The sequence below is a fragment of the Triticum urartu genome, chromosome 3 (assembly GCF_003073215.2).
Source record: "Triticum urartu cultivar G1812 chromosome 3, Tu2.1, whole genome shotgun sequence".
In the NCBI taxonomy this organism is placed as follows: domain Eukaryota; kingdom Viridiplantae; phylum Streptophyta; class Magnoliopsida; order Poales; family Poaceae; genus Triticum; species Triticum urartu.
The window spans coordinates 654,872,160-654,896,206 of record NC_053024.1 but is presented as its reverse complement, the minus strand read 5'-3'; the positions used below and the strand labels follow the sequence as shown (position 1 = coordinate 654,896,206).

The window sequence follows — 24,047 nt, the reverse complement described above, 5'->3', positions numbered from 1 at the left end:
AGGTGCAACAAGTGGCCCAAACCTTAATTGTGATTAAAACGCTCTTAAGGACACACTTGAATAACGTCAAGTTACTTTGACCACAATTCATCGACTTCACGTTCATTTGCTTGATAAGTGTTATGTGGGTGGACCAGAGCTAATGTACTGTTCTTCCTTGAACAAACAACTACTTATGATTATACTCTCCATGCAAGCATCCGTAAAACAAAAGAAGTAACTAAGATAACTCTAAACATAACATTAAATGTGTGGATCCAAAACAGCCCTCACGAAACAATTCATAAACTGGGGTTTATGCTTCTATCACTCCCGCAACCCATCATCTACAAAGTAATTTTGCGATGCCTTACCCTAGGCCCAAAGATGGTAAAGTGTAATGTAGTCGACGCTCAGATAACACCACTAGAGGAAAAACAACACAACATGATATCAAAACATTGAAAGGTGATCAACTTCACATGATTACTAATAACGAAACTTCTCCCATGTCCTCAAGAACAAATAGAACTACTCACAACTCATCTTATTGAACATGATTAGTGGGTATAAATGTGATTAACAATCCGAACATAATAATCTTCCACCAAGTAAACCAACTAGACGCCAAGGAAGCTTCGTTGGGAAAGTAACCGACGCCAACACAACATCGTGTGGTCAAGAGAAGCGCTAGGCGCCAAGGAAGCTTCATCGGGAAGGTAACGAATGCCAACACAACATCATCTGGCCGAGGGGAGCGTTAGGCGCCAAGGAAGCTTCATCAGGTAGGTAACCGATGCCAGCACAACATCGTCTAGTCAAGGGGATGCCGAGGAAGCTTCGTCGGGAAGGTAACTGACGCCAGCACAACATCGTCTGGCCGAAGGAAGCGCTAGGCGCCGAGGAAGCTTCGTCAAGGAAGGTAACGGACGCCAGCACAACATCGTGTGGCCGAAGGGAGCGTTAGGCATCAAGGAGGCTTCATCGAGAAAGTAACCGATGACAGCACAACACAGTCTGTCCGAGGGGAGCGCTAGGCATCGACGAAGCTTCGTCAGGGAAGGTAACGGACGCCAGCACAACATCATGTGGCCGAAGGGAGCGTTAGGCATCAAGGAGGCTTCATCGAGAAAGTAACCGATGCCAGCACAACACCGTCTGTCCGAGGGGAGCGCTAGGCATCGACGAAGCTTCGTCAGGGAAGGTAACGGACGCCAGCACAACATCGTGTGGCCGAAGGGAGCGTTAGGCATCAAGGAGGCTTCATCGAGAAAGTAACCGATGCCAGCACAACACCGTCTGTCCGAGGGGAGCGCTAGGCATCGAGGAAGCTTCGTCGAGAAAGTAACTGATGCCACCACAACATTGTGTGCCCTAGGGGAGCGCTAGGCGCCGAGGAAGCTTCACCGAAAAAGTAACCGATGCTAGCACAACATCGTCTGGCCAAGGGGAGCACTAGCCACCGAGGAAGCTTCGTGGGGAAGGAAAAGAACGTTCACGGAACAGAAGCACTAGTGGGGATACACAGAGGCACATGGTTCGCGCACGAGGCGACCGACGCGATCGCCATGTCGCCCAATAGAGGGGGAACCATTCCTAAATTGTTTTTCCATCCTTAGTGTGAGGAGCTAAAATCATTTTTAGTCCGTGACGAAAAGTTTGAGCTTATACACTTTTTGTACGGTCCACAAGAAAGCAAAGGTTAAAACGAAACTTGAAACGTGCACATAACAAGGAGGCATTAAGCCTTTTCTAATTTCGGTAGGGTGCACCGCCGGGCTATGGTTTGGCTAGGCTCTGGACCGGACAAGGTCATGAAACTTTTGGAAACGAAAAAAAAAGGTCATGGAACTTTTGGAACGAAACTGTAACATTTAAACTCTGAGTAATGGAAGAATTTATTGGAAAAAAAAGGAAATTGCCGGTGCACCCGGGCACCGCCGTCGGCCGTGGCACGGCGCACACACGCCACCGGTTCCGCCGTGGTACGACCGCGGAGTACAATGTGCGCCGCACGGTTTCTCTCCCCCCTTCCTTCCGCCACAAGCCTCCCTCCGGGCAGCCCAACCCGTAACTGCCCTGACTGATTAATAATCAATTAATCAGTACTCGGGGTCGCCCAAGCTGCCCAATTAGTCATAGGATAATCATCGTCTTCTCAGGCCTCGGCCCCCGCGCCCGCTTGAGCGGTCACGTTGGAGGGCGAGAGGAGGAGGAGGGGCAGCAGCAATAAAGGCGCAAGCTTTGTTTTCTCGGGGACGGACGGACGGGGCCCCTTCCTTCCCTTTGGGCGTCGAGAGAAGCACGAGGGAGCGGTGACTGAGAGGAGAGAGGGATAAACTGTTCCCACCACCACCACCACCACCACTGCGCCCACTCTCCAGTCTCCAGTCCCTTCCTCCTCTCCACCCGCTCCCCACCCCGCACCCCTCCCTCCGGCCCCTTTCCTTCCCTCCCCCGCCTTTCCCTTTCGCCGTCCGCCGGCCGGGCTCGGATCCGCCCCGCCGCGGGGGATGATGGACTTCGACGGCGGCATTGGCGATCAGAGGTGCGCCTCCTTCCTCCTCCGCCCGGCTTCTTGATCCTCGCCAACCACCGTACGGCGCGACGGCGCGGTCGGAGAAAAAGCGTGGTGTTTTCTTTTTTTTTTGGTTGAGTCGCGCGATTTGTTTCTTCTTCGGGCCTTAATCCCGTCCTCGTCGTCGGCTGATTGAGCCGCCCTAATTTCGCTTTCTCGGTACGGCGGTTGCTTCTCGGTTGGTTGGGCGCGGCGCTGGCGCTGGCTACCTGCCTGCTAGTACCGCCCGCCCTTTTCCGTCCTCATCATCTTCTTGATCTTTTCGTCCTCGCGTGATGTTTGGGGAAAAGACTTCCAATTCCGGGAGGGAAATAAAGGATCATGCCTTCTTTTGACGGAGGCTTTTAATTTCCTCTTTTGTGCCGTACTGTGGTTGGTTGCGGTTAGGGATGGCCGTGTGTGTGTTGGTCTTGGTCTTGTCTTTTGCTGTTAAACCCTAGCTAGCTGCTGTTCATGGCCTCCTTCCATTTCTCCTGCCTCTGTTTCTTTGGGTTTTGGCCCATGCCAGGCTGTTTCTTTCATGTGAATGCTTCAAGTTTCCTAATCCTCAAAGGTTTCCTTTTTTTTCTTACTGCGAGTTACCATTGCGCTGTTAGATTTTTTTTCTGCAAATAGTTTGCACTTGATACCGCACTCTCGGGGTCCTGAACATTCAGGAGTGCCGCAGCAAAAGGGAAACATTGAAATGTGCTAGCACATGAGTTGAATTTTTCACCCTCTTTTCAGATAAACTTGGGGTTTTTACATGTTCAGGTTACAGCTCATGTTCTGTGATAAGCCTGTTCAAAGATGTATACTCTGCATTTTGCTCATTCTTTCTGTAAAATTTTCAGCAATTGTTGAAATCTGAATGCTCATCTCTAACAATGCTCTTCGATGTTGAACTTTGTGCAGTGAGATGTGGGACTGGCAGAGTCAAGAGTTTGATTTGCAGAAGGATCTGCTACCAGGTTTGCAGCATGCTTTCGTATCATTCCTTCTGTCCGAAAACTGCATCCGGTTAACTGATGAGAATTCTTCTTCTGATTTCGCAGTTCCATCTACCTCCCTGTGGGCTGAAGCAAACCACAATGAGGTTGATTCTTGGAGCCTGTTCGATGAGCAAACCCCAATTAAAGAATGTACAGACATAGATTTGCCCTTCTGTGATATAGGAGGTAAAAAAATATGCTCTGTCATTTACATACCATTGTTACCTCTGACCACTAACATACTGTACTAACATATCGTGGTTACCTCTGGCCATGAACATACTGTACTATCAGTGAAGGATGTCTAAGCATCTAGTGTGAAGTCACTAGTATGTTTTACTACCTGTATGTGAATTGAGCCGCTGTTTTGTTTGAAATGTTCATTAATTATATAAGTGCCATGTATTTCATGATGAAGTATCTGGAAACATGTCTTTGGTTGCATTTTTGTATGCAAGCAGGGCAGTAGATACAACATAGTCATCTGGTTGTTAGCATTTGTGAAAAGTTGTTTTGCGCAGTTGCACTCAAATAGGTTTAATTTGAACCACCACTTAGAACTGTCTATAATGCAACTGAACTATGATTTGACCTTTAATCAGAAGCCAGAACAGTGGATTTTACATGTAATTCCTGACCCCTCTCGCCAAAGCAAATAAGAGATGAAAGGAAATTGGCAATCCTATCTTATAACACATTTTAATTGTATGCTGAGAATGCACTTCAGGTTTTGTGACCTTGTGTGAGTACAATGCAGATATTATTATCAAGGAATTTGATGAAGGAAAGGAAACCTTACAAGCTAAACGAAGGCGTATGCTGCAGTTCTGTCCAGACAATTCTGAGGTACGTGCAACGAAGTTACCTATGGACTAATACTTTTTGATTTCGACAATCTGTGTCCAGTTGAATTTTACATTCATTACAATGGTGGTTTAACTCCATCAATATGTACTGGTTTGTATGTAGATCGACTGTTCTCTGACAGATGGGCTCTTGGAAAATCTGCAAGTGGATTTGGATTTCTCTAGTAGGTCTTCCATCATCTCTGCAAAGTGTTACACTGAGTTGATTCTCCTCCATTTATCCTAATCCTAGAGCTGATTGCAGGTGACGAGCATTTGTTAGAGTGTGTTGGGACAGAGGAACTACCTGAACAATGGCTGGTTGATTGCTCACAAGATAGTGAGAATCGTTCGCCCCTGGAAGAAGTGTATGTTGTTTACTGAGGTCCACCTTGTGCTTGGCTTAACAGTATTTCTGTTAACTGCCATCTGTTACGTATTTATGTTTCTCATGGTTTCTGATCCTTCTCGACAGGAAAAGTCCTAGTGCTGCTGCGGAAGTAAATACCTCTGGTTAGTAAAATGGTCCCAGTATACAAATCATCACTTGTTATCGCAATTGTAAAGCTACTGATGCTAGAACTCTTTGTTTCAGTTCTTCAGAATTCGTTGGTCGAGCTCGAGGAGCAGCCTATCATGAAAGTTGAGAAGAAACCTCCGCAAGCTAAACCTACACCTCTGAAAGGTTTGCTTACTGACCCCATTGCTGTTTGATCAGAGCACCCATTAGTTCAACTATTTTTTACACAGTTACTCTGATTGCATAGCGCTGCATAATCTGTGCAAGTCGCTCATACATGGTTCTTCTGACTGACTTGCAGCTGGAAGAAACGTCATCAGAGCAAAGAAGCTGAAAGTGGCATCGGTGGCCTACCCATTCGAGCTCATCAAGCCGTGCGGCTTCCACGGCGCCACCACCCTGAGGGACATCAACCAGAAGATCCTCGCTCCTCCCTCGTACAGGATCAAGCACAAGATCGACGAGGCGTCCGCTCCGTACCAGGAGGCGTCGGCCATCTCCGGGAAGCCCGTGGTCCACAAGACGAAGATCCACACCGAGGGGGGCAAGGGCAGCATCACCATCACAAGAACGAGAGGCTGACGAAGTTCTTCACATAACCACCGCGCTGTAGCTGTCTAGATGATTTTTGTGGCCAAAGAAGTGTGTATGGTTGGGCTGGGTTGGGTTGGGTTGTTCTTTGCTGCTGCAACATTTGACCTGTGCTGGCTTTGTTAGGTTGGTTGACTGGTAGAGCAGGCCTAGAAGTGTGCGTAGGCAGTGGGTTTGGCTAGCGTGTTTCTCTTTTTGGTCCAAAGGTGGAAAAAGTTGATGTGATAATCAGGTTAATATGGACATATGTGTATTACGTAGTTTGGTGAGATTAAATTATATAATTTGCAGCACCTATATATTGTACCCCAGCCTCATTTGCAGATGTTGTACCCATCTCTGTTGCTTCCCATACCTGAAACCCTGAATCTTGCTTGTACCACCACCATAACGGGCCCTAGGCAGTGATGATGGTGTCCATGATCCGATCCAATGATCAGACAGACAGGCAGACAGCCGGATGATGAGATGGGTAGTGCGGCGTCCCTACTTTCCCTCCCGTACTAAGATGCAGTAACTGTCAGGATTTGCAGTAATTGGTACCGAGATCTTCTTGTCTTGCCTGCTGCTACGGAGATCGGTCGATCGATCCATTTGATGATCCTCTTGCGCTGATGGAGCTCCTCATCATCAGTGCTGTGGGGCAGTAGAGCGGAGGAGAGGCTCATGAGCATGTGCAGCCTCGTACGGTTCGGAGTCCAGAAGAGAAGTAGATGCTAGGTGTGAGTGATGATTATGGTGTCCTTGGCTTGCTCATCCACGGGGTCCCCCCCCCCCGCCTCTGTCCTGTGATGGCCATTTACTCTCATCCGTGCGTGAGCTTGGTATATGATGATGCATGGGTGGATCTATGCTCTGCTCAGGTCCTGTATGGGCCATACGCAGGGATCTATCTCGCCTCATCTCATGCAAATCATGTAGGAGTGCGCGCGATCTGTCTCAAGCTCTCGACAATTCAACTCCTGCACGGGCACGGCAGGGCGGGGACAGCAGCCGACCAGCGCGGTGACCACCCGGTTCTGTGAGCTTCCAACGGATGGACGCTGCTGCGCTGCATCATCGATCGGCCAGTGGACGCATCGCGATCTTGGTCGACCACGTACGCACCGTGCGACACGTCCATGTTGGTACAGGGACGAAAACGGAGCAGAAACTTTTTGATTTTCTGGCAAAACATGAAAACGTAGCGGAAACTTTTTGATTTCTTGGCAAAACATGAAAACGGAGACAAAATATGAAAGCGAAAGTGAATGTTTGCAAAACAAACAATAAAAATGATATTGTTTTACGTGGAAATGAAAATGATATATTTTTATGCGAAAATGGAAACAAAAACGGAACGTCGTTTTTCAGCGAAGTAGACACAAGAGTAAATGAAACATTTTGTTTTCGTGAATATAAAATTTTCTGTTTCTACTATGGGTCTACGGAACTACTGAGCAGACGATACTGAGTAGCCGAACACTGGACGATGCTTGATCCAGCGGCCGGCCTCCACTTTGTGCCACACATGCACAGCTTGATCTATAGAATCGTGCAAACATCGGCTACTCAGTATCGTGTGTATAGCAGCGCTCATTGGCCTATGACTGCTTTGTAGTCCAGCTTTCAAACATCACACAATTATACAATGAGCGGAATGGCCTATGTGTGGCCCAACTTCTATTACCATGCAAGGAAGTTTGCCCTGATCTCTCTCTCTCTAGAAAAAAGTTAACCCTGATTGTAACCTCAAAGGCCGGGCCTGAAACTCCAGTTCACGTATTGTTTTGTGATGTTACAATGTGTTTTACTTGTAAGAGTGTGACCTAAGGGCATCTCCAGCCGTTGGCCCCCCAGGGAGCGCCTAAAATCGCCGCCTGGGGGTGAGCCGGCGCAAAAATTGGGCCTAGGGGCGAGTTGGTCCCCAGCCGCTGGCCCCAAGGCCGCCCCCAGGCACGTTTTAAAATAAAAGAAGTTCGGCGAAGTTCGGCTTAAACACGATAAAATTCGGCCAAACACGATAAATTTCGGCACATTTCGGCGAAGTTCGCGGATTTTCGTTACATAGCACATATACATAAACTAATCTAAAGGAAAAATTGGCTGAAGTCGCCGCCGTCGCCGCCATCATCGTCGTCGGCCTTCTCCTCCTTGACGCGGGCGCCCCTGCTGGACCCCTGTCCGGCGTCGCCATGGCGGACTGGTGGCGGCGCATCGTCGTCGGCGTCGTCGCTGTCGCAGATGACGACGACCCCGCCTTCGTCGCGGCCGCGTCGACGTTCCGCGAAGCGAAGCAGGGCGGCGCGCTGGCGCTCCTTCGCCTTCTCCAGGCGCTCCTTCTCCATCGCTATGGAGTCCCTGCGCGCCCATTCCAGGGCCACTTCGTCGTCGTCGAGCTCCGTCGTCACCGGCGCGGCCGGCTCCTTCTTCACCGGCGCGAGCCCCGGCTCCGTCTTCACTGGCGCGAGCCCCGGCTCCGTCTTTGGCTTGACGAAGCGCGGAGGAGGAGCCGACGAGGAGGCGCGCCGGCCGCCCTCGTTGATGACGATGCCGGCGCTACGGGTGCGCCGGCCGAGCGGCGTCTCCACCGCGGGCTCGGCCTTGACGCCGAGCAGGGCCGGAGTGCCAGAGGAGTGCGATGAAGATCGGGAGGAGGAAGAAGAGGAGGAGGACCCGAACCTCCTTGGCGCCCATGGCCCGGCGCGTCGGTGCTGCGCCGGGGCGGCCGCCCTCGCTGGGTACGCCAACGGCGGGTCGTTGCCGCCCTCGAGGTACGTCAGCACGCCCTTGAGTGTGCGGCCGGGGACGCCCCACCACAGGTGACGCCCCTCGCTGTTCTGCCGGCCGCCAACCACCGACGCGCCGTTGATGGACGCCAAGCGCTGCTGCCGGCGGCGCTCGAAATACGTCGCCCAAGCCGCGTGGTTGTCGGTGACGTACTGGGGGAGGGAGAGTTGGGCGTCGGTGAGGGAGGCGCGCACGACCTCGACTTCCTCGGCGAAGTACGTCGGCTTCGCCACGGCGTCGGGCAATGGGGGAATGGGCACTCCCCCGGTGCTGAGCCTCCACCCCGTCGGCCCGGCGCGCATGTCCGGCGGCGCCGGGATATTCGCCTGGAACAGGAGCCAGGACTCCTGTTCGCGGAGCAAACGGCGGCCGAAGCCGTTGGCCGCCGCCTCGTCTCCGGGGTAGCGTTCCGCCATGTCGACGGGCTCGGGAGAGGTAGAGAGATAGAGGGAGGGGCTGGGCGGCGGCGCTCGGGAGAGGTAGGGAGAGGGAGGAGCTGGGCGGCGGCGAGGGGCGAGGCTGGTGTGGGCACAGGCGAGTGCAGGCCACCGGCTATATAGCCGCGCCGCACCCGTGTGTACGCGTGCGAGGGAGGGGAGGCGTCGGCGCGCCGTCCCGTGACGCGCCGCCCGTGAGGAATCAATGGCAAGGCTGACCGGTGGCAGCCTTGGCATTGATTCCCCACGGGAACCGAGGCCGTTGGGGGAAGACGGGGCGCCGTGTCGCTGACGTGGCGGGCCCGCGGCTGTTTCGCGCCAAAACAGTTCGCCCCGGCGCCCCCGGGCGCCCCCAGCGCGCCGGGTTTGGCCTGGGTCCGCCGGCGCTGTTTTCGGCCCAGGCCGACGAAAATCGGGCTCCTTGGGGCGCGACTGGGCCGTTTTTTTGGCGCCGGTGCGAAAAAATCGCCTGGGAAGGTCTTCCTGGGGCGCGGCTGGAGATGCCCTAATACACTAGGTTTTGTTTATATATTCGTCACTCTGGGTGAAGAACAGTTATTTTGCATCCTGGATGATGAATAATATCATGATATATATATTTTGAAATATCCGGTTTAAGCATGTGGGAAATACAGCGTGGATCAAGTGATCATGGGCACAGAAGTTGTGCAAAAAAGGAGAGCAAAAACGAAAAAGAAGACCGCAAAAGAGAGACCCTAAAGGCGCCCTGGGCGTGCTATCTCATCGACCCCGAACGGGGGCTCAAGACATGCCGCTCCGGCGATTCTCTGTTGGGCGTAGTCCAGCATAATAGCTTGACAGACGTCTTCCAGTCGTGGTAGCTTCCCTCCGAAAACGTAGGCGTTCCTCCTCTTTCAGATGTGCCAGGAGACCAAGAGCAGCATGGTTCTGTGGCCTTTCCTTGCTCCAGTCGGTGTACGTCGGATCATCTCCTGGCAGTGCTGCATTGTGGTGTGGAGCGGTGATTTTGGCAGTGTTCATGGCCGCGCAGCCAGCCCTGGACGAAAATTTCATCCAAATTGTTTTGCTTATATATGAAGGTTATCGTTTGGATTATCACAAATATGTTTGTATTGCCGCAGTTGAAAAAAAAGCAAAAAATGCATATCACCATCAAAACATTTTGTAGTCATGTTAACAATCGATTAAATATGTTGGTTTGCTTGAGTTTTCCCGTGTGGTTCAAGGGGTTTTTAAGTTCCGGTGAGCACATGTTTCTGTTGCCGTTTTCGCACCGTATCCGCTTCGTGTTTGCTTTCGGTAGTACTCCCTCCGTAAACTAATATAAGAGTATTTAAATCACTATTTTAATGATCTAAATGTTTTTATATTAGTTTACAGAGGGAGTACCCTTTTTCGGCATTTCTGTATTCATTTTTGCTTTTGTAAAAAAAATTGATAGCATCTAGTTCCGCTCGTTTTCACTCCGGTTTCATCCCTAGGTACATATGTTGGCCCCTTGTGCGGGAACTTGATCGAGGCCCGACGTAGCGTGGCAATATATACCAACAAAACCCGTAAACCCCACCGCGCGCGGAACGTAAGCGTACATGACACCGATCGACCACAGCGCACAGGCTGGCCGGCCGGGCCGGGCCGGGGCCGGGGCCGGTCCGGCTGCCAAGGCGAGCAAGGAGGAAATCGCCAAAACCGAGCATTATTCGCAGGCCCCGGCGACCCGATGATTCCGCCTCGATCACGGGCCAGACGACGACGACGACGACGACGACACCACGGTGGGCACGGGCGCGTCGCCGTCGGTCGCTCCCGGGCCTGCGGAGAAGACTGTGCCAGACGCTTCCTCCCCTGCACATCGTCGCCGTCGCCATCGCCGCTGCCATGCCACCACCTACGGGCTACGGCGCGCGCCCCCGCTTCGTTCCTTGCCTTCCAGGTTCAGGTTCACCATGCAGTATGCTTACCATCCGTCGCGGGAGTTGAGACGGCGCCATCATCGGACCATCCCGTCATCTCGCCTGGTTTTCTGCCCGCTGTCTGTGTGCTCGTAGTTGTAGAGTGCTGGACAGTCGGGCGATGCGGATAGGTCACACGTAGCTGCCCTAGTGGGTGCAAGCAGCGGACGTGGACGTACGACGGGGAGGGGGTTCATTAGCCAGCCTTCATGTCACCGAATACACGGCTGGCTGCGTACGTACGCTCGCTCGCTACGGTACAGCGGAGTAGAGATACAATCAATGGCTTCCATTCCTGTCGCGGACCCCGGCCAACCAACCAACGCGCGTCATGTACGTACACATGCAGGCCAAAACCGAGTTAGGTGCCCAGGGGTTCCGTTCAGCAATGTTCAGTGCCAAAGGTAAACTAGAGCACCATGTTGACAGTGCACAGAAATAGATGCTGGCGGTGCGAAGTGCAAGTTCATTCCTTGGCAAGAAACAAAAAGTTCAGTTCAGTGTGGTCCGTTTGCCCACCCAAGACCGAGGCGACGCGAAGGGTTTCGATGGAGGTGCATGTAGATGTAGCACCAACTTCTCATGCATGCCTGGCCTGGGCCACAGTAAACAAAGTGAGCCCGCTCCTGTTGCCGTGGTACGTACCAGGTTCCGTTGCTTGCACGCATCACGTACGTCCGCTCGCGCGCATGCACACTGTTCAAGTTCTTTTATTTCTTTCAAGTTTTGAAAACCCACTGTTCAAGTGGCACTGCTATATTTTCTGTACTGCAACGTACCGTCACATTCACCAGCAATCTGCAAGTACGTACCGATTTTCAGAATAGTTTTCCTGACCTCCGGCTATTCCGTCGTCAAAATTTAGATGACAAGTGGCCAAACTAGCAAGTACAGGATTTCGAAATAGTTTTCCAGACCTCCGGTGATTCCGTCGTCAAATTTTAGGACATCAAGTGGGCAAATTACTCCACTGCCCAGTAACATAGTGGAAGCCAGGTGCCCGTCGTAAGTCTGACTTAGCGTGGCACCCGGGGTAATTTCGCTCCCATCCGCGCGCCTTTGCGGTAATTGCGTTCCAGGGTTTAAAAACCCCGCGAGGCCCGCTCCAGTCCACGGCGTCTCCCGTCCTCCCCACTCGCGCGCAACCGCAGCCCGCCTCTCTGTCCTCTCTCAACCACCGCGGTCACCACCCCCGACGCGAAGGAGACGCCGCGCCGGCGATCGGGGCCTGCCGATGGACCGGCGGCCGGAGCTGCGGCGCGCCATGACGCTCAAGGAGCAGCTCTCCACGCCCGCCGAACCGGCCATCCGCGACTTCCTCAGGATCCCGGACGACGACGACGACGACGGCGCAGAAGACAGGCCGTGCACGCTCATGGACGCCATCGACCGGGACGTTCGAGGCGAGGGCGGCTCTGGCGGTGCGATCAACTGGAGGCCGCTGCGCCACCGGCTCTGGGTCCGCCGCGCCGCGGGCGCGTGGCACGCGACAGGGTCGACGGCCAAGCCTCCCCGCGCCGTGGCGAGCAGAGCCTCCCCGAGAAGCAGCTACAAGTACCACCCGTCCCCCGGCGAGGGATCGGTGGCCGTGGCCTTCACCCGCGCCCCGTCCCCGCGCGCCGTGGTCGACGACGACGAGGAGAACGACGTAGAAGAGGAGGACGGACACAACGACGAGCCTCCGCCGGTGGCGGCGGCGTCGACGTCACTGATGGCGCTGCTGGAGCAGACGGACATCCACTTGGAAGCTGACGAGGACGGCGGCGTGACCCAGTGCGGCATGGTCGATGTCAACGACGAGGACGGCCACGGTGATCGGCACGAAGAGGAAGAAGAGGAGGAGGCGCAGGTGTGCTGCGTGTGCATGGTGCGGCACAAGGGCGCGGCCTTCATCCCGTGCGGCCACACCTTCTGCCGCCTCTGCTCCCGCGAGCTCCGGCACGTCCGCGGCAACTGCCCGCTCTGCAACGTCTTCATCCAGGACATCCTCCACATCTTCTGAACTGGATCCTCTGCCATGTGCGGCGGCATGTCGCCCATTGTTCAGACATTGGAGCCTGTAATAATTCGTTCGAAATAAGTGTAAATTTTCGAACAGTTGGGACTTGTGAGCGACTGATCGACGGAGGCCGTGTGGTGTGATTGTTCTTGTTCGGACGCACATTAATTACGTACATGTGACAAACTAACAGCAATCAGTGCAGCTTTGGATCGTTCGATCCACTCCGCTTTGTTTATGGCCGGGTAGGAGCAACTGCACGCTTGTGATCCTTAGTTTAATTTCCCTTGTCTGTCTGGAAGACTTCCTTGGATTGTTATGTTCATAACAGTGCATTCATGTCAGTGTCAGTTGCGATCATGATAAGTCGATGGCTAGCTCACTGCAGCTACAATTTTTTCCAACGGGATATGACCAAGCGTCTTGCGCGCTTCTGATTTGATGGGGTCTTGACGCCTTGTGTATTTTATTTTTATTTTTGAAGAAAGACGTCTTGTGTATTTGACCATGCTACAAGTGACCGTGAAGGAGGGTGCATGTATATCGTGCATGTGTGCACTGTACAAGTCACTGTTAGAAAAATATATTTATCTTTAGAAGACACAAAAACTACTTATATCAAAAGCATCTACTATTTGAAAGGGGGAAAAAGTTGGTATTGGCAATGGGACTGACACAGATTTCTGGCGTGATTCTGGTGTGGTAGTACTCCTCTGGCTCTGGGTATTATCTTGCCTGGTTTATATGAGATCAGTTTGGATATTGGTAAAAGAAAAAAGTCTGAAAAAAACATTGATTTCGTAGTCGAAGTCTTAAATGAATCCTAAACTCCAAATCCCCCCGTCTTATCTAATCCCGGTTTATCCCAACCCTTTCTGGCTGAGGAGGCGTTTGTCCCCGTCAGGATTGCACATGTAACAGAGATTAGAGAAAACCGAATAGTTTTGCAGTGGGATAGATGGAGACTTACTGAAGTGGCTGTTCAATCTTTAGTGCATGCAGGCGCGAGTACCGCGTACATGTGCTCAATCACTGGCTGTTCAGTCTTCTGCCCTGTGCACGCAAGCTCCATTGTTGCTAGCTAGCTAGCCAAGCCAAATACGTAGTTGTGTGAAGGAACGTGCATGTTTCACCATGTTTCATCGACAATTAGTAATGGTGTAAAATTTCTCAATCTTGTGCATAGTTCATCTCCTACTAGATTGCTATATCTCGAAACTGACAAACAAATAGAGTGTAATCGAGAACAGGACCCCGCGGGCGACCCGGGCAGAACCCTAGCCGCCGGGGGAACTACCTCCTACCCAGATCTCCCTCCCCTCACCGCCATCGGTAGGAGCCGCCGGGCAAAGCCCATGTGGTACCGGTGGCGGTGAGGCACTCCGTTTCTTTCCTCTCACGGGGCTAGGGCGTTGCGGGGCGCTCTGCCGTGAAGGAGCGTGGTGGCCGTGAGGAGTTGGCGCCAGGTGCGGGCGAGCGTGTACGATGCGCGTAGCATGCGTGGTGCGCGGACGTGGGCACTGCGGGCGCGGGCTCACACGACGGGGCGGCGGCTGGCGGATCGGTTCTCGGGGCAGCGACCTCGATCGGTTGGTGGCACGTGGTGTGGCCTGTGTGGCAGTCGACACTGACAGATAAAGATGGGAGGCCTTCCACGATTGCGTGGGTGGCGGCGCTGCGGCGGCGGCTCCTTGCTGCCTGCCGGAGCTTCATGGGAAGCATCGTCTCTGACTCGATCTGCTCCGGTTCGTGATGGCTTCAGTCCATGACAACCGCAGCCATCGTCTCCCGATGCTGGTTTGACAGCTCTGGCGGGTGAGCATTAATGCGTGTGTGTGTGTGTGTGTTAGTCGTGAGTAAAATTGAGGAAGCTAGTTTTAGTTGAAATTAAAGAATTTTTTTAGGTAAACGTTAGGCGCGGTGCGCCGACCGAACTTTCGGCCGGCTCGCACACCACGTTGGTCCAACCTGCAATATGCAGTGGCCCCATGTGACACGCCTTCTCTCCTATATGCCTCCATCCCCTACCCCAGCCTTCACGCGCGCATCCCCTCCCCCTTCTCCCGGGCTGCGACCTGGACAGGAAGCGCGACGCCGCGTTCCCCGAGCGGGACATGGGGATCCAGCCCGACAGCCCGAGGAAGAAGAAGTTGGGGGCGATTTGTTTTTTCTTGTCTGGATTCAATGGCTGCACGACTCACATCCAACGGCTTGGGCTCGACCGGCCAGAACTTTCGGCCGGCGCGCCGGCGCCTATAAGCGCTCATTTTTTAATGAGTTTTTCCTATCATGTCACACGTACAAGTCCAAATGTGTTTTTTATGTATCTTTATTTTTGTGAAAAAGCCTTCCGATCGCTACCATTTGTACAAGTGTAGAACAAATCAACACGTTTAGAGCAGCAAGGAAAGAAGTGGTATGGTGTGCTTGTGCGTAAAAAGACCAGCAACGTTTGTACAGATCATGACCATGTTTAGACCAGCTGGCCTTGACCCCCCCTCTCTCTACCATTTGTGTAATCCCAGTGGAGACAAACACCTTCTCAGCCAAAAAGGGCCGGGATATACCGGGATTATGTAAGACAAGGTGCTGATTTCAAGGATTTAAAGTTCAGGGTTCATTTTAGATTTCAACTATGAAGTCAAGGTTTTTTTTCCAGACTTTTTCCTTGGTAAAACTGTGGTTGAACTTGCCGTGACGCAGTGGGCAGGTTTGCACAACAAGGAAGGACATAGACAATGTCTATTGGAAGCTTGATGAGTGTTACTGGAGGGAACATGGTGTAAGAAGATCTGAGGCCCAGTTCTTTTGCCAGAATATGGGGATTCTCCCAAAATCCGACCCCTACACAGCTTCTTTCAGAATCTTTAAGACTCATTTGTTTTACAAGTGGGAGAATCCCCACTGACAAAAGAACTGAGCCTCAGTATGTCTTCGCGTTTTGACTGGTTGCATGGGCTGCTGTAGGATCGAAAGTATGTCTAGACGGAGGGTGATTAGACTATTTGACCAAATAAAAATCTAGCATTTTTCCAATTTTAAGTCTTGGCAGATTTTAGCAACTTAGCACTAGTCAAGTAAACAACCTACACATGCAACTCTAAGAGTATAGCAGTAGAATGTAAAACATTGCACATGAACGTAAAGGGAGGAGTTTAGAGGGAGCAAACGCAATGTAGACACGGAGATTTTTGGCGTGGTTCCGATAGGTGGTGCTATCGTACATCCACGTTGATGAAGACTTCAACCCACGAAGGGTAACGGTTACGCAACTCCATGGAGGGCTCCACTCACGAAGGGTCCACGAAGAAGCAACCTTGTCTATCCCACCATGGACATCGCCCACGAAGGACTTGCCTCACTAGGGTAGATCTTCACGAAGTAGGCGATCTCCTTGCCTGTACAAACTCCTTGGTTCAACTCCACAATCTTGACGGAGGCTCCCAAGTGACACCTAACCAATCTAGGAGACACCACTCTCTGATGTCTACTACACAACCTTTTTCTTGTAGACGTTGTTGGGTCTCCAAGTGCAGAGGTTCGTAGGACAGTAGCAAATTTCTCTCAAGTGTATGACCTAAGGTTTATCAATCAGTAGGAGGCATAGGATGAAGATGGTCTCTCTCAAGCAACCCTACAACCAAATAACAAAGAGTATCTTGTGTCCCCAACACGCCCAATACAATGGTAAATTGTATAGGTGCACTAGTTCGGCGAAGAGATGGTGATACAAGTGGTATATGGATGGTAGATAAAGATTTTTGTAATCTGAAAATATAAAAACAGCAAGGTAACTAATGATAAAAGTGAGCGTAAACGGTATTGCAATGCATTGAAACAAGGCCTAGGGTTCATACTTTCACTAGTGCAAGCTCTCTCAACAATAATAACATAATTGGATCATATAAATATCCCTCAACATGCAACAAAGAGTCACTCCAAAGTCACTAATAGCGAAGAACAAACAAAGAGATTATGGTAGGGTACGAAACCACCTCAAAGTTATCCTTTCTGATCGATCTATTCAAGAGTCCGTAGTAAAATAACATGAAGTTATTCTTTTCGTTCAATCTATTATAGAGTTCGTACTAGAATAACACCTTAAGACACAAATCAACCAAAACCCTAATGTCACCTAGATACTCCAATGTCACCTCAAGTATCCGTGGGTATGATTATACGATATGCATCACACAATCTCAGATTCATCTATTCAAACCAACACAAAGTACTTCAAAGAGTGCCCCAAAGATTCTACCGGAGAGTCAAGACGAAAACGTGTGCCAACCCCTATGCATAGGTTCATGGGCGGAACCCGCGAGTTGATCACCAAAACATACATCAAGTGGATCATGTGATATCCCATTGTCAGCAAAGATAAGCATGACAAGACATACATCGAGTGTTCTCAAATCCTTAAAGACTCGATCCGATAAGATAACTTCAAAGGGAAAACTCAATCCATTACAAGAGAGTAGAGGGGGAGAAACATCATAAGATCCAACTATAATAGCAAAGCTCGCGATACATCAAGATCGTACCACCTCAAGAACACGAGAGAGAGAGAGAGAGATCAAACACATAGCTACTGGTACATACCCTCAGCCCCGAGGGAGAACTACTCCCTCCTCATCATGGAGAGCGCCGGGATGATGAAGATGGCCACCAGAGAGGGATTCCCCCTCCGGCAGGGTGCCGAAACGGGTCTAGATTGGTTTTTGGTGGCTACAGAGGCTTCTGGCGGCGGAACTCCCGATCTATTCTGCTCCTCGAAGTTTTTAGGGTATATGGGTATATATAGGAGGAAGAAGTACGTTGGTGGATCTCCGGGCTGTCCACGAGGCAGGGGGCATGCCCGAGGGGGGGGGGGTGGTGGGCGCGCCCCCACCCTCGTGGGCAGCCCGGGACTCTCCCGGTCCATCTCCGATACTCCGTGGGCTTCTTCTGGTCCAAAAAAAAGTTCCGTGAAGTTTCAGGTCAATTGGACTCCGTTTGATTTTCCTTTTCTGCGATACTCTAAAACGAGCAAAAAAAAAACAGAAATTGGCACTGGGCTCTAGGTTAATAGGTTAGTCCCAAAAATCATATAAAATAGCATATAAATGCATATAAAACATCCAAGGTTGATAATATAATAGCATGGAACAATCAAAAATTATAGATATGTTGGAGACGTATCAGCATCCCCAAGCTTAATTCCTGCTCGTCCTCGAGTAGGTAAATGATAAAAATAGAATTTTTGATGTGGAATGCTACCTAACATATTTATCCATGTAGTTCTCTTTATTGTGGCAAGAATATTCAGATCCATAAGATTCAAGACAAAAGTTTAATATTGACATAAAAATAATAATACTTCAAGCATACTAACAAAGTAATCATATCTTCTCAAAATAACATGGGCAAAGAAAGATATCCCTACAAAATCATATAGTCTGGATATGCTCTATCTTCATCACACAAAATATTTAAATCATGCACAACCCCGATGACAAGCCAAGCAATTGTTTCATACTTTTGATGTTCTCAAACTTTTTCAATCTTCACGCAATACATGAGCGTGAGCCATGGACATAGCACTATAGGTGGAATAGAATGGTGGTTGTGGAGAAGACAAAAAGGAGAAGATAGTCTCACATCAACTAGGCGTATTGATATGCCTCCAACATATCTATAATTTTTTATTTCTCCATGCTATGTTATCTACTGTTTTGGGCAATATTGGGCTTTATTATCCACTTTTATATTATTTTTGGGACTAACCTATTAACCGGAGGCCCAACCCAGAATTGCTGTTTTTTGCCTATTTCAGTGTTTCGAAGAAAAGGAATATCAAACGAAGTCGAAACAGAACGAAATCAACTGGAGAAGTTATTTTTGGAAGGAAAGCTACTGGATGGACTTGGACCCCATGTCAGGAGCCAAGGGAGGTGCTCACGAGGGTGGGGGCGCGCGCCCCTGCCTCATGGGGCCCCCGAAGCTCCACCGACGTACTTCCTGCACCCATATATACTCACGTACCCTAAAACTTCCAAAACACACAATAGATCGGGAGTTCCGCCGCCAGAAGCCTCCGTAGCCACCGAAAACCAATCTAGACCCGTTCTGGCACCCTGCCGAGGGGGGGGGGGAATCCTTCTCCGGTGGCCATCTTCATCATCCCGGCGCTCTTCATGACGAGGAGGGAGTAGTTCTCCCTCGGGGCTAAGGGTATGTACCAGTAGCTATGTGTTTGATCTCTCTCTCTCTCTCTCGTGTTCTTGAGGTGGTACGATCTTGATGTATCGCGAGCTTTGCTATTATAGTTGGATCTTATGTTTCTCCTCCCCCTATACTCTCTTGTAATGAATTGAGTTTCCCCTTTAGAGTTATCTTATCGGATTGAGTCTTTAAAGATTTGAGAACATTTGATGTATGTCTTGCCGTGCGTATCTGTGGTGACAATGGGATACCACGTGATTCACTTGATGTATGTTTTGGTGATCAACTTGCGGGTTCCTCCCATGAACCTATGCATAGGGGTTGGCACACGTTTTCGTCGTGATTCTCTGGTAGAAACTTTGAGGCACTCTTTGAGGTCCTATGTGTTGGTTGAATAGATGAATCTGAGATTGTGTGATGCATATCGTATAATCATACCCACGGATACCTTAGGTGATATTGGAGTATCTAGGTGACATTAGGGTTTTGGTTGATTTGTGTCTTAAGGTGTTATTCTAGTACGAACTCTAGGGCTGTTTGTGACACTTATAGGAATAGCCCAACGGATTGATTGGAAAGAATAACTTTGAGGTGGTTTCGTACCCTACCATAATCTCTTTGTTTGTTCTCCGCTATTAGTGACTTTGGAGTGACTCTTTATTGCATGTTGAGGGATAGTTATATGATCCAATTATGTTATTATTGTTGAGGGAACTTACACTAGCGAAAGTATGAACCCTAGGCCTTGTTTCAACACATTGCAATACCGTTTATGCTCACTTTTATCATTAGTTACCTTGCTGTTTTTATGTTTTCAGATTACAAATACCCATATCTACTATCCATATACCACTTGTATCGCCATCTCTTCGCCAAACTAGTGCGCCTATACAATTTACCATTGTATTGGGTGTGTTGGGGACACAAGAGACTCTTTGTTATTTGGTTGCAGGGTTGCTTGAGAGAGACCATCTTCATCCTACGCCTCCTACGGATTGATAAACCTTCGGTCATCCACTTGAGAGAAATTTGCTACTGTCCTACAAACCTCTGCACTTGGAGGCCCAACAACGTCTACAAGAAGAAGGTTGTGCAGTAGACATCAAGCTCTTTTCTGGCGCCGTTGCCGGGGAGGTGAGTGCTTGAAGGTATATCTTTAGATCTTGCAATCGAGTCTTTTAGTTTCTTGTTTTATCACTAGTTTAGTTTATAAAAGAAAACTATAAAAAATGGAATTGAGTTTGTCTCATACGCTTCACCTTTTTAATATCTTTCGTAAGTATGATGGAAAGGAAAATTATGCTCAAGTGCTAGAAGAAGAAATCTATAAAATGTTTGGCACTAAATATGTGAATGATGAGCATGATTGCAATATTGTTAGTACGAATTCTTTGAATATCCATGATACTAATGATGATTGCACTAGTTATGATGAAAATGTCTCCTATAAACATGTCAATTTTTGTGGAGTGCATTGGGTTTGTAAGTACACACCAAATAGGGAAGATAGATATTGCAAGAGGCATAAGCACTTAGAAACTAAATTGTTGCAAGAAGAGCTAGATGAATGTGTTGAAAATTTAAATTATCTTGGCCATACTTGTGAGCTTTGCAATGAACATGATCATTTCAATACCCAATGCAAATTGTTTCATGATCGTATCATGTCCAAATTTTTTGATGACTTGATTTCCCTTGCACATTATAATGAACTCAATTTGCTTATGAGTTATGAAGAAATGAAACTTTTAACTAATCATCTTCCAGAATTTGCCCGTTACAAACTTCTTGGCTTTGATCTAGAGGAAATTTATATGTATTGTGCGGTGAATTGTATTGAAAATCCTTATATTATCAACTACATAAAGAAAACAAAACAAATAGAAGATGAAGAGAATACTAATGAAAGGGAAGAGGCTTCCCAATACCCTCCTATTATTTCTTATGATGAATTAGGTAACGAGGAGGAGCCTCCTATTCAACCAATCTCATTAATAAGGAGCTCCAAAAAGAGGATTGAACCCACACATGATGTGGTGAAATAGAAGAAAAGAAAAAGGAAGAGAGGTAAAAAGATATCTCTCCCAAATAATGCTGCTCCTATTACGATTGTGCCTCATGAAAATATAATCGTGGAAGATAATGATACTTCTTATGATCTTGAAAATCTTTTTGGCACTTGCTTGGAAGAATATGATAATTGCTATACTATTGGTGCTATCCATACTATTAATGATGAGAGGGATTATGCTTATGATATGAAAAGGCCCAAGCTTGGGGATGGTAGGTTTGATGAAGATGATGTTTTTGAGAATATATTTGCTGAAATTAATGTTTGTCCCAAGCTTGGGGATGCTACATTTAATGAAGATGATATTTTTAGTCTCCCAAGTTTTGATATGCAAATTTATAATGATGATAGCATGCCTCCTACTTATGATGATTATTGTGATGATACTTATGCTATAAAAAGTAGTGATGATTATATTTATAAAACTTGTCATGATTATGATTACCCTTTTTCTGAACATTACTCTTTTAATGTGGAAACAATTTATAGTATTCAAGTCTCTTATGATACTCCCACTATTCCGATTGAGAAGAAATTTGCTTATGTGGAGAGTAATAAAATTTCTATGCTTGTAGATCATGAAAAGAATGCTTTAGATGCTGGTTATATTGTTTAATTAATTCATGATACTACTTAAAATTATTATGAGGGAGGAATTTATGCTTGTAGGAATTGCAATAATATTAATTTTCCTCTCTATGTGCTTAAAGTTTTGAAGTTATGCTTGTTTTACCTTCCTATGCAAGTTGATTCTTGTTCCCACAAGTTGTTTGCTCACAAAATACCTATGCATAGGAAGTGGGTTAGACTTAAATGTGTTAGTCATATTCTTCATGATGCTCTCTTTATGTTTCAATTCTTATCTTTTATGTGAGCATCGTTGAAATCATCATGCCTAGCTAGGGCGTTAAACGATAGCGCTTGTTGGGAGGCAACCCAACTTTATTTTCGTTTCTTGCTTTTTTCTCCTTTTTAGTAATAAATAATTCATATAGCCTCTGTTTAGATGTGGTTTTATGCTTTTAATTAGTGTTTGTGCCAAGTAGAACCTTTGGGAAGACTTGGGAGAAGTCTTGTTGATCATGCTGTAAAAAACAGAAACTTTAGCGCTCACGAGAATTGTTGCCATTTTTAGTTGGAGAGTTCTATTTAGTTAATTATTTTTGAAGATTATTAATAGATAAATTACTCAGGTCCATAAATTTATTTGAGAGTTTTATGAGTTCCATAAGTATACATTTGATTCAGATTACTACAGACTTTTCTGTTTTTGACAGATTCTGTTTTTCGTGTGTTGTGTGCTTATTTTGATGAATCTATGGCTAGTAAAAGAGTTTATAAAACATATAGAAGTTGGAATACAGTAGGTTTAACACCAATATAAATAAATAATGAGTTCATTACAGTACCTTGAAGTAGTGTTTTGTTTTCTTTCGCTAACGGAGCTTACGAGTTTTCTGTTAAGTTTTGTGTTGTGAAGTTTTCAAGTTTTGGGTAAAGATTCGTTGGACTATGGAACAAGGAGTGGTAAGAGCCTAATATTGGGGATTCCCAAGGCACCCCAAGGTAATATTCAAGGACAACCAAGAGCCTAAGCTTGGGGATGCCCCGGAAGGCATCCCCTCTTTCGTCTTCATTCATCGGTAACTTTACTTAGAGCTATATTTTTATTCGCCACATGATATGTGTTTTGCTTGGAGAGTAAATCTATTTTGTTAGGATTTACTTGCTGTTATTCATAACAATGTTTTGCATCTTTTATTTCAATAAAAGTGGCATTGATAGCCTTTACTATGCCTATGTTACAAGTATACATGTTGCTGTTTGAAAACAGAAAGTTTACCGCTGTTGCAATAATTCCCTAGAAAAGTCAGAATGTGATAAAATGTTGAAACCTTTTGCATATTAAGCTCTGATAAATTTACTACAGTGGGAATTTTCTTTCATAATTTTTGGAGCTAGGGAAGTATGGATGTTGCAGCATTCTTTACAGACTATCCTGTTTAGGCAGATTGCTGTTATGTTTGCATTGTTTGCATATGTTTGCTTCTTTAATGATTCTATTTGAGGATAGTACTATTAAATATGCAGAGGCAGCAGAGGCATTTAGTATGCAATGTTGAATAATAATTTTAGTGATTTGCTACAGTAGAGTATGATAAGGTTTTTGCAATGGTTTATACTAACTTATCTCACGAGTCCTTGTTGAGTTTTGTGTGGATGAAGCTTTTGAGATTTAGGGAGACTGTGATATGAGAGGAATTAAGGAGACACAAAAGCTCAAGCTTGGGGATGCCCAAGGCATCCCAAGATAATATTTCAAGAAGTCTCAAGCATCTAAGCTTGGGGATGCCCCGGTTGGCATCCCACCTTTCTTCTTCAACAACTATCGGTTAGTATCGGTTGATCCTAAGTTTTTGCTTCTTCACATGATATTTGCCATTATAAAAATGTCATTTTATTTTGCTTTGCTTGATGTTTGAATAAAATACCAAGATCTGAAATTCTTAAATGTTAGAGAGTCTTCACATAGTTGCATAATTATTCAACTACTCATTGATCTTCACTTATATCTTTTGGAGCAGTTTGTCATTTGCTCTAGTGCTTCACTTATATCTTTTAGAGCATGGTGGTAGTTTTATTTTGAAGAAATAGATGAACTCTCATGCTTCACTTAGATTATTTTGAGAGTCTTAATAGCATGGTAATTTGCTTAAAATCCTAATATGCTAGGTATTCAAGAATAATAAAACTTTCTTATGAGTGCGTTGAATACTAAGAGAAGTTTGATGCTTGATGATTGTTTTGAGATATGGGGGTAATAATATCAAAGTCGTGCTAGTTGAGTAGTTGTGAAATTGAGAAATGCTTGTGTTGAAGTTTGCAAGTCCCGTAGCATGCACGTATGGTAAACGTTGTGTAACAAATTTGAAACATGAGGTGTTATTTGATTGTCTTCCTTACGAGTGGTGGTCGGGGACGAGCGATGGTCTTTTCCTACCAATCTATCCCCCTAGGAGCATGCACGTAGTGCCGAGGTTTTTGATGACTTGTAGATTTTTGCAATAAGTATGTGAGTTCTTTATGACTAATGTTGAGTCTATGGATTATACGCACTCTCACCCTTCCATCCTTGCTAGCCTCTTCGGTAC

The 24,047-nt window shown here is 47.7% G+C and overlaps 2 protein-coding genes across 3 annotated transcripts; both read left to right on the top strand.

Annotated features, from left to right (window-relative positions):
- The first annotated feature begins 2,063 nt into the window (after nucleotides 1-2,063).
- LOC125545733 (protein XRI1-like) lies at nucleotides 2,064-5,807 on the top strand. Of its 2 annotated transcripts, XM_048709762.1 has the most exons (9): nucleotides 2,108-2,527; nucleotides 3,452-3,507; nucleotides 3,592-3,714; nucleotides 4,286-4,374; nucleotides 4,498-4,558; nucleotides 4,639-4,741; nucleotides 4,849-4,886; nucleotides 4,969-5,058; nucleotides 5,195-5,807. In XM_048709762.1, exons 1-9 carry the CDS (start codon nucleotides 2,493-2,495, stop codon nucleotides 5,473-5,475), a joined length of 876 nt encoding a protein of 291 aa, XP_048565719.1. In that variant the 5' UTR covers nucleotides 2,108-2,492; the 3' UTR covers nucleotides 5,476-5,807. The 2 variants fall into 2 exon arrangements, with proteins under 2 accessions (XP_048565718.1, XP_048565719.1); XM_048709761.1 differs by having other exon boundaries at nucleotides 2,064-2,527; nucleotides 3,452-3,714.
- Nucleotides 5,808-11,719: 5,912 nt separating this feature from the next.
- LOC125549004 lies at nucleotides 11,720-12,861 on the top strand. The gene has a single exon (XM_048712509.1). The coding sequence runs from the start codon at nucleotides 11,859-11,861 to the stop codon at nucleotides 12,624-12,626; it is 768 nt and encodes a 255-aa protein (XP_048568466.1). The 5' UTR covers nucleotides 11,720-11,858; the 3' UTR covers nucleotides 12,627-12,861.
- The last annotated feature ends 11,186 nt before the right edge of the window (nucleotides 12,862-24,047 follow it).

What these genes read in the sequence shown, in the direction of transcription:
- LOC125545733 (XM_048709761.1), top strand. Translation starts at nt 2,493, where the DNA reads ATGATGGACTTCGACGGCGGCATTGGCGATCAGAG. An exon ending in GGCGGCATTGGCGATCAGAG is followed by an intron (nt 2,528 to 3,451) that starts GTGCGCCTCCTT and finishes AACTTTGTGCAG; the next exon opens with TGAGATGTGGGACTGGCAGA. An exon ending in CGTTCGCCCCTGGAAGAAGT is followed by an intron (nt 4,742 to 4,848) that starts GTATGTTGTTTA and finishes CCTTCTCGACAG; the next exon opens with GAAAAGTCCTAGTGCTGCTG.
- LOC125549004 (XM_048712509.1), top strand. Translation starts at nt 11,859, where the DNA reads ATGGACCGGCGGCCGGAGCTGCGGCGCGCCATGACGCTCAAGGAGCAG.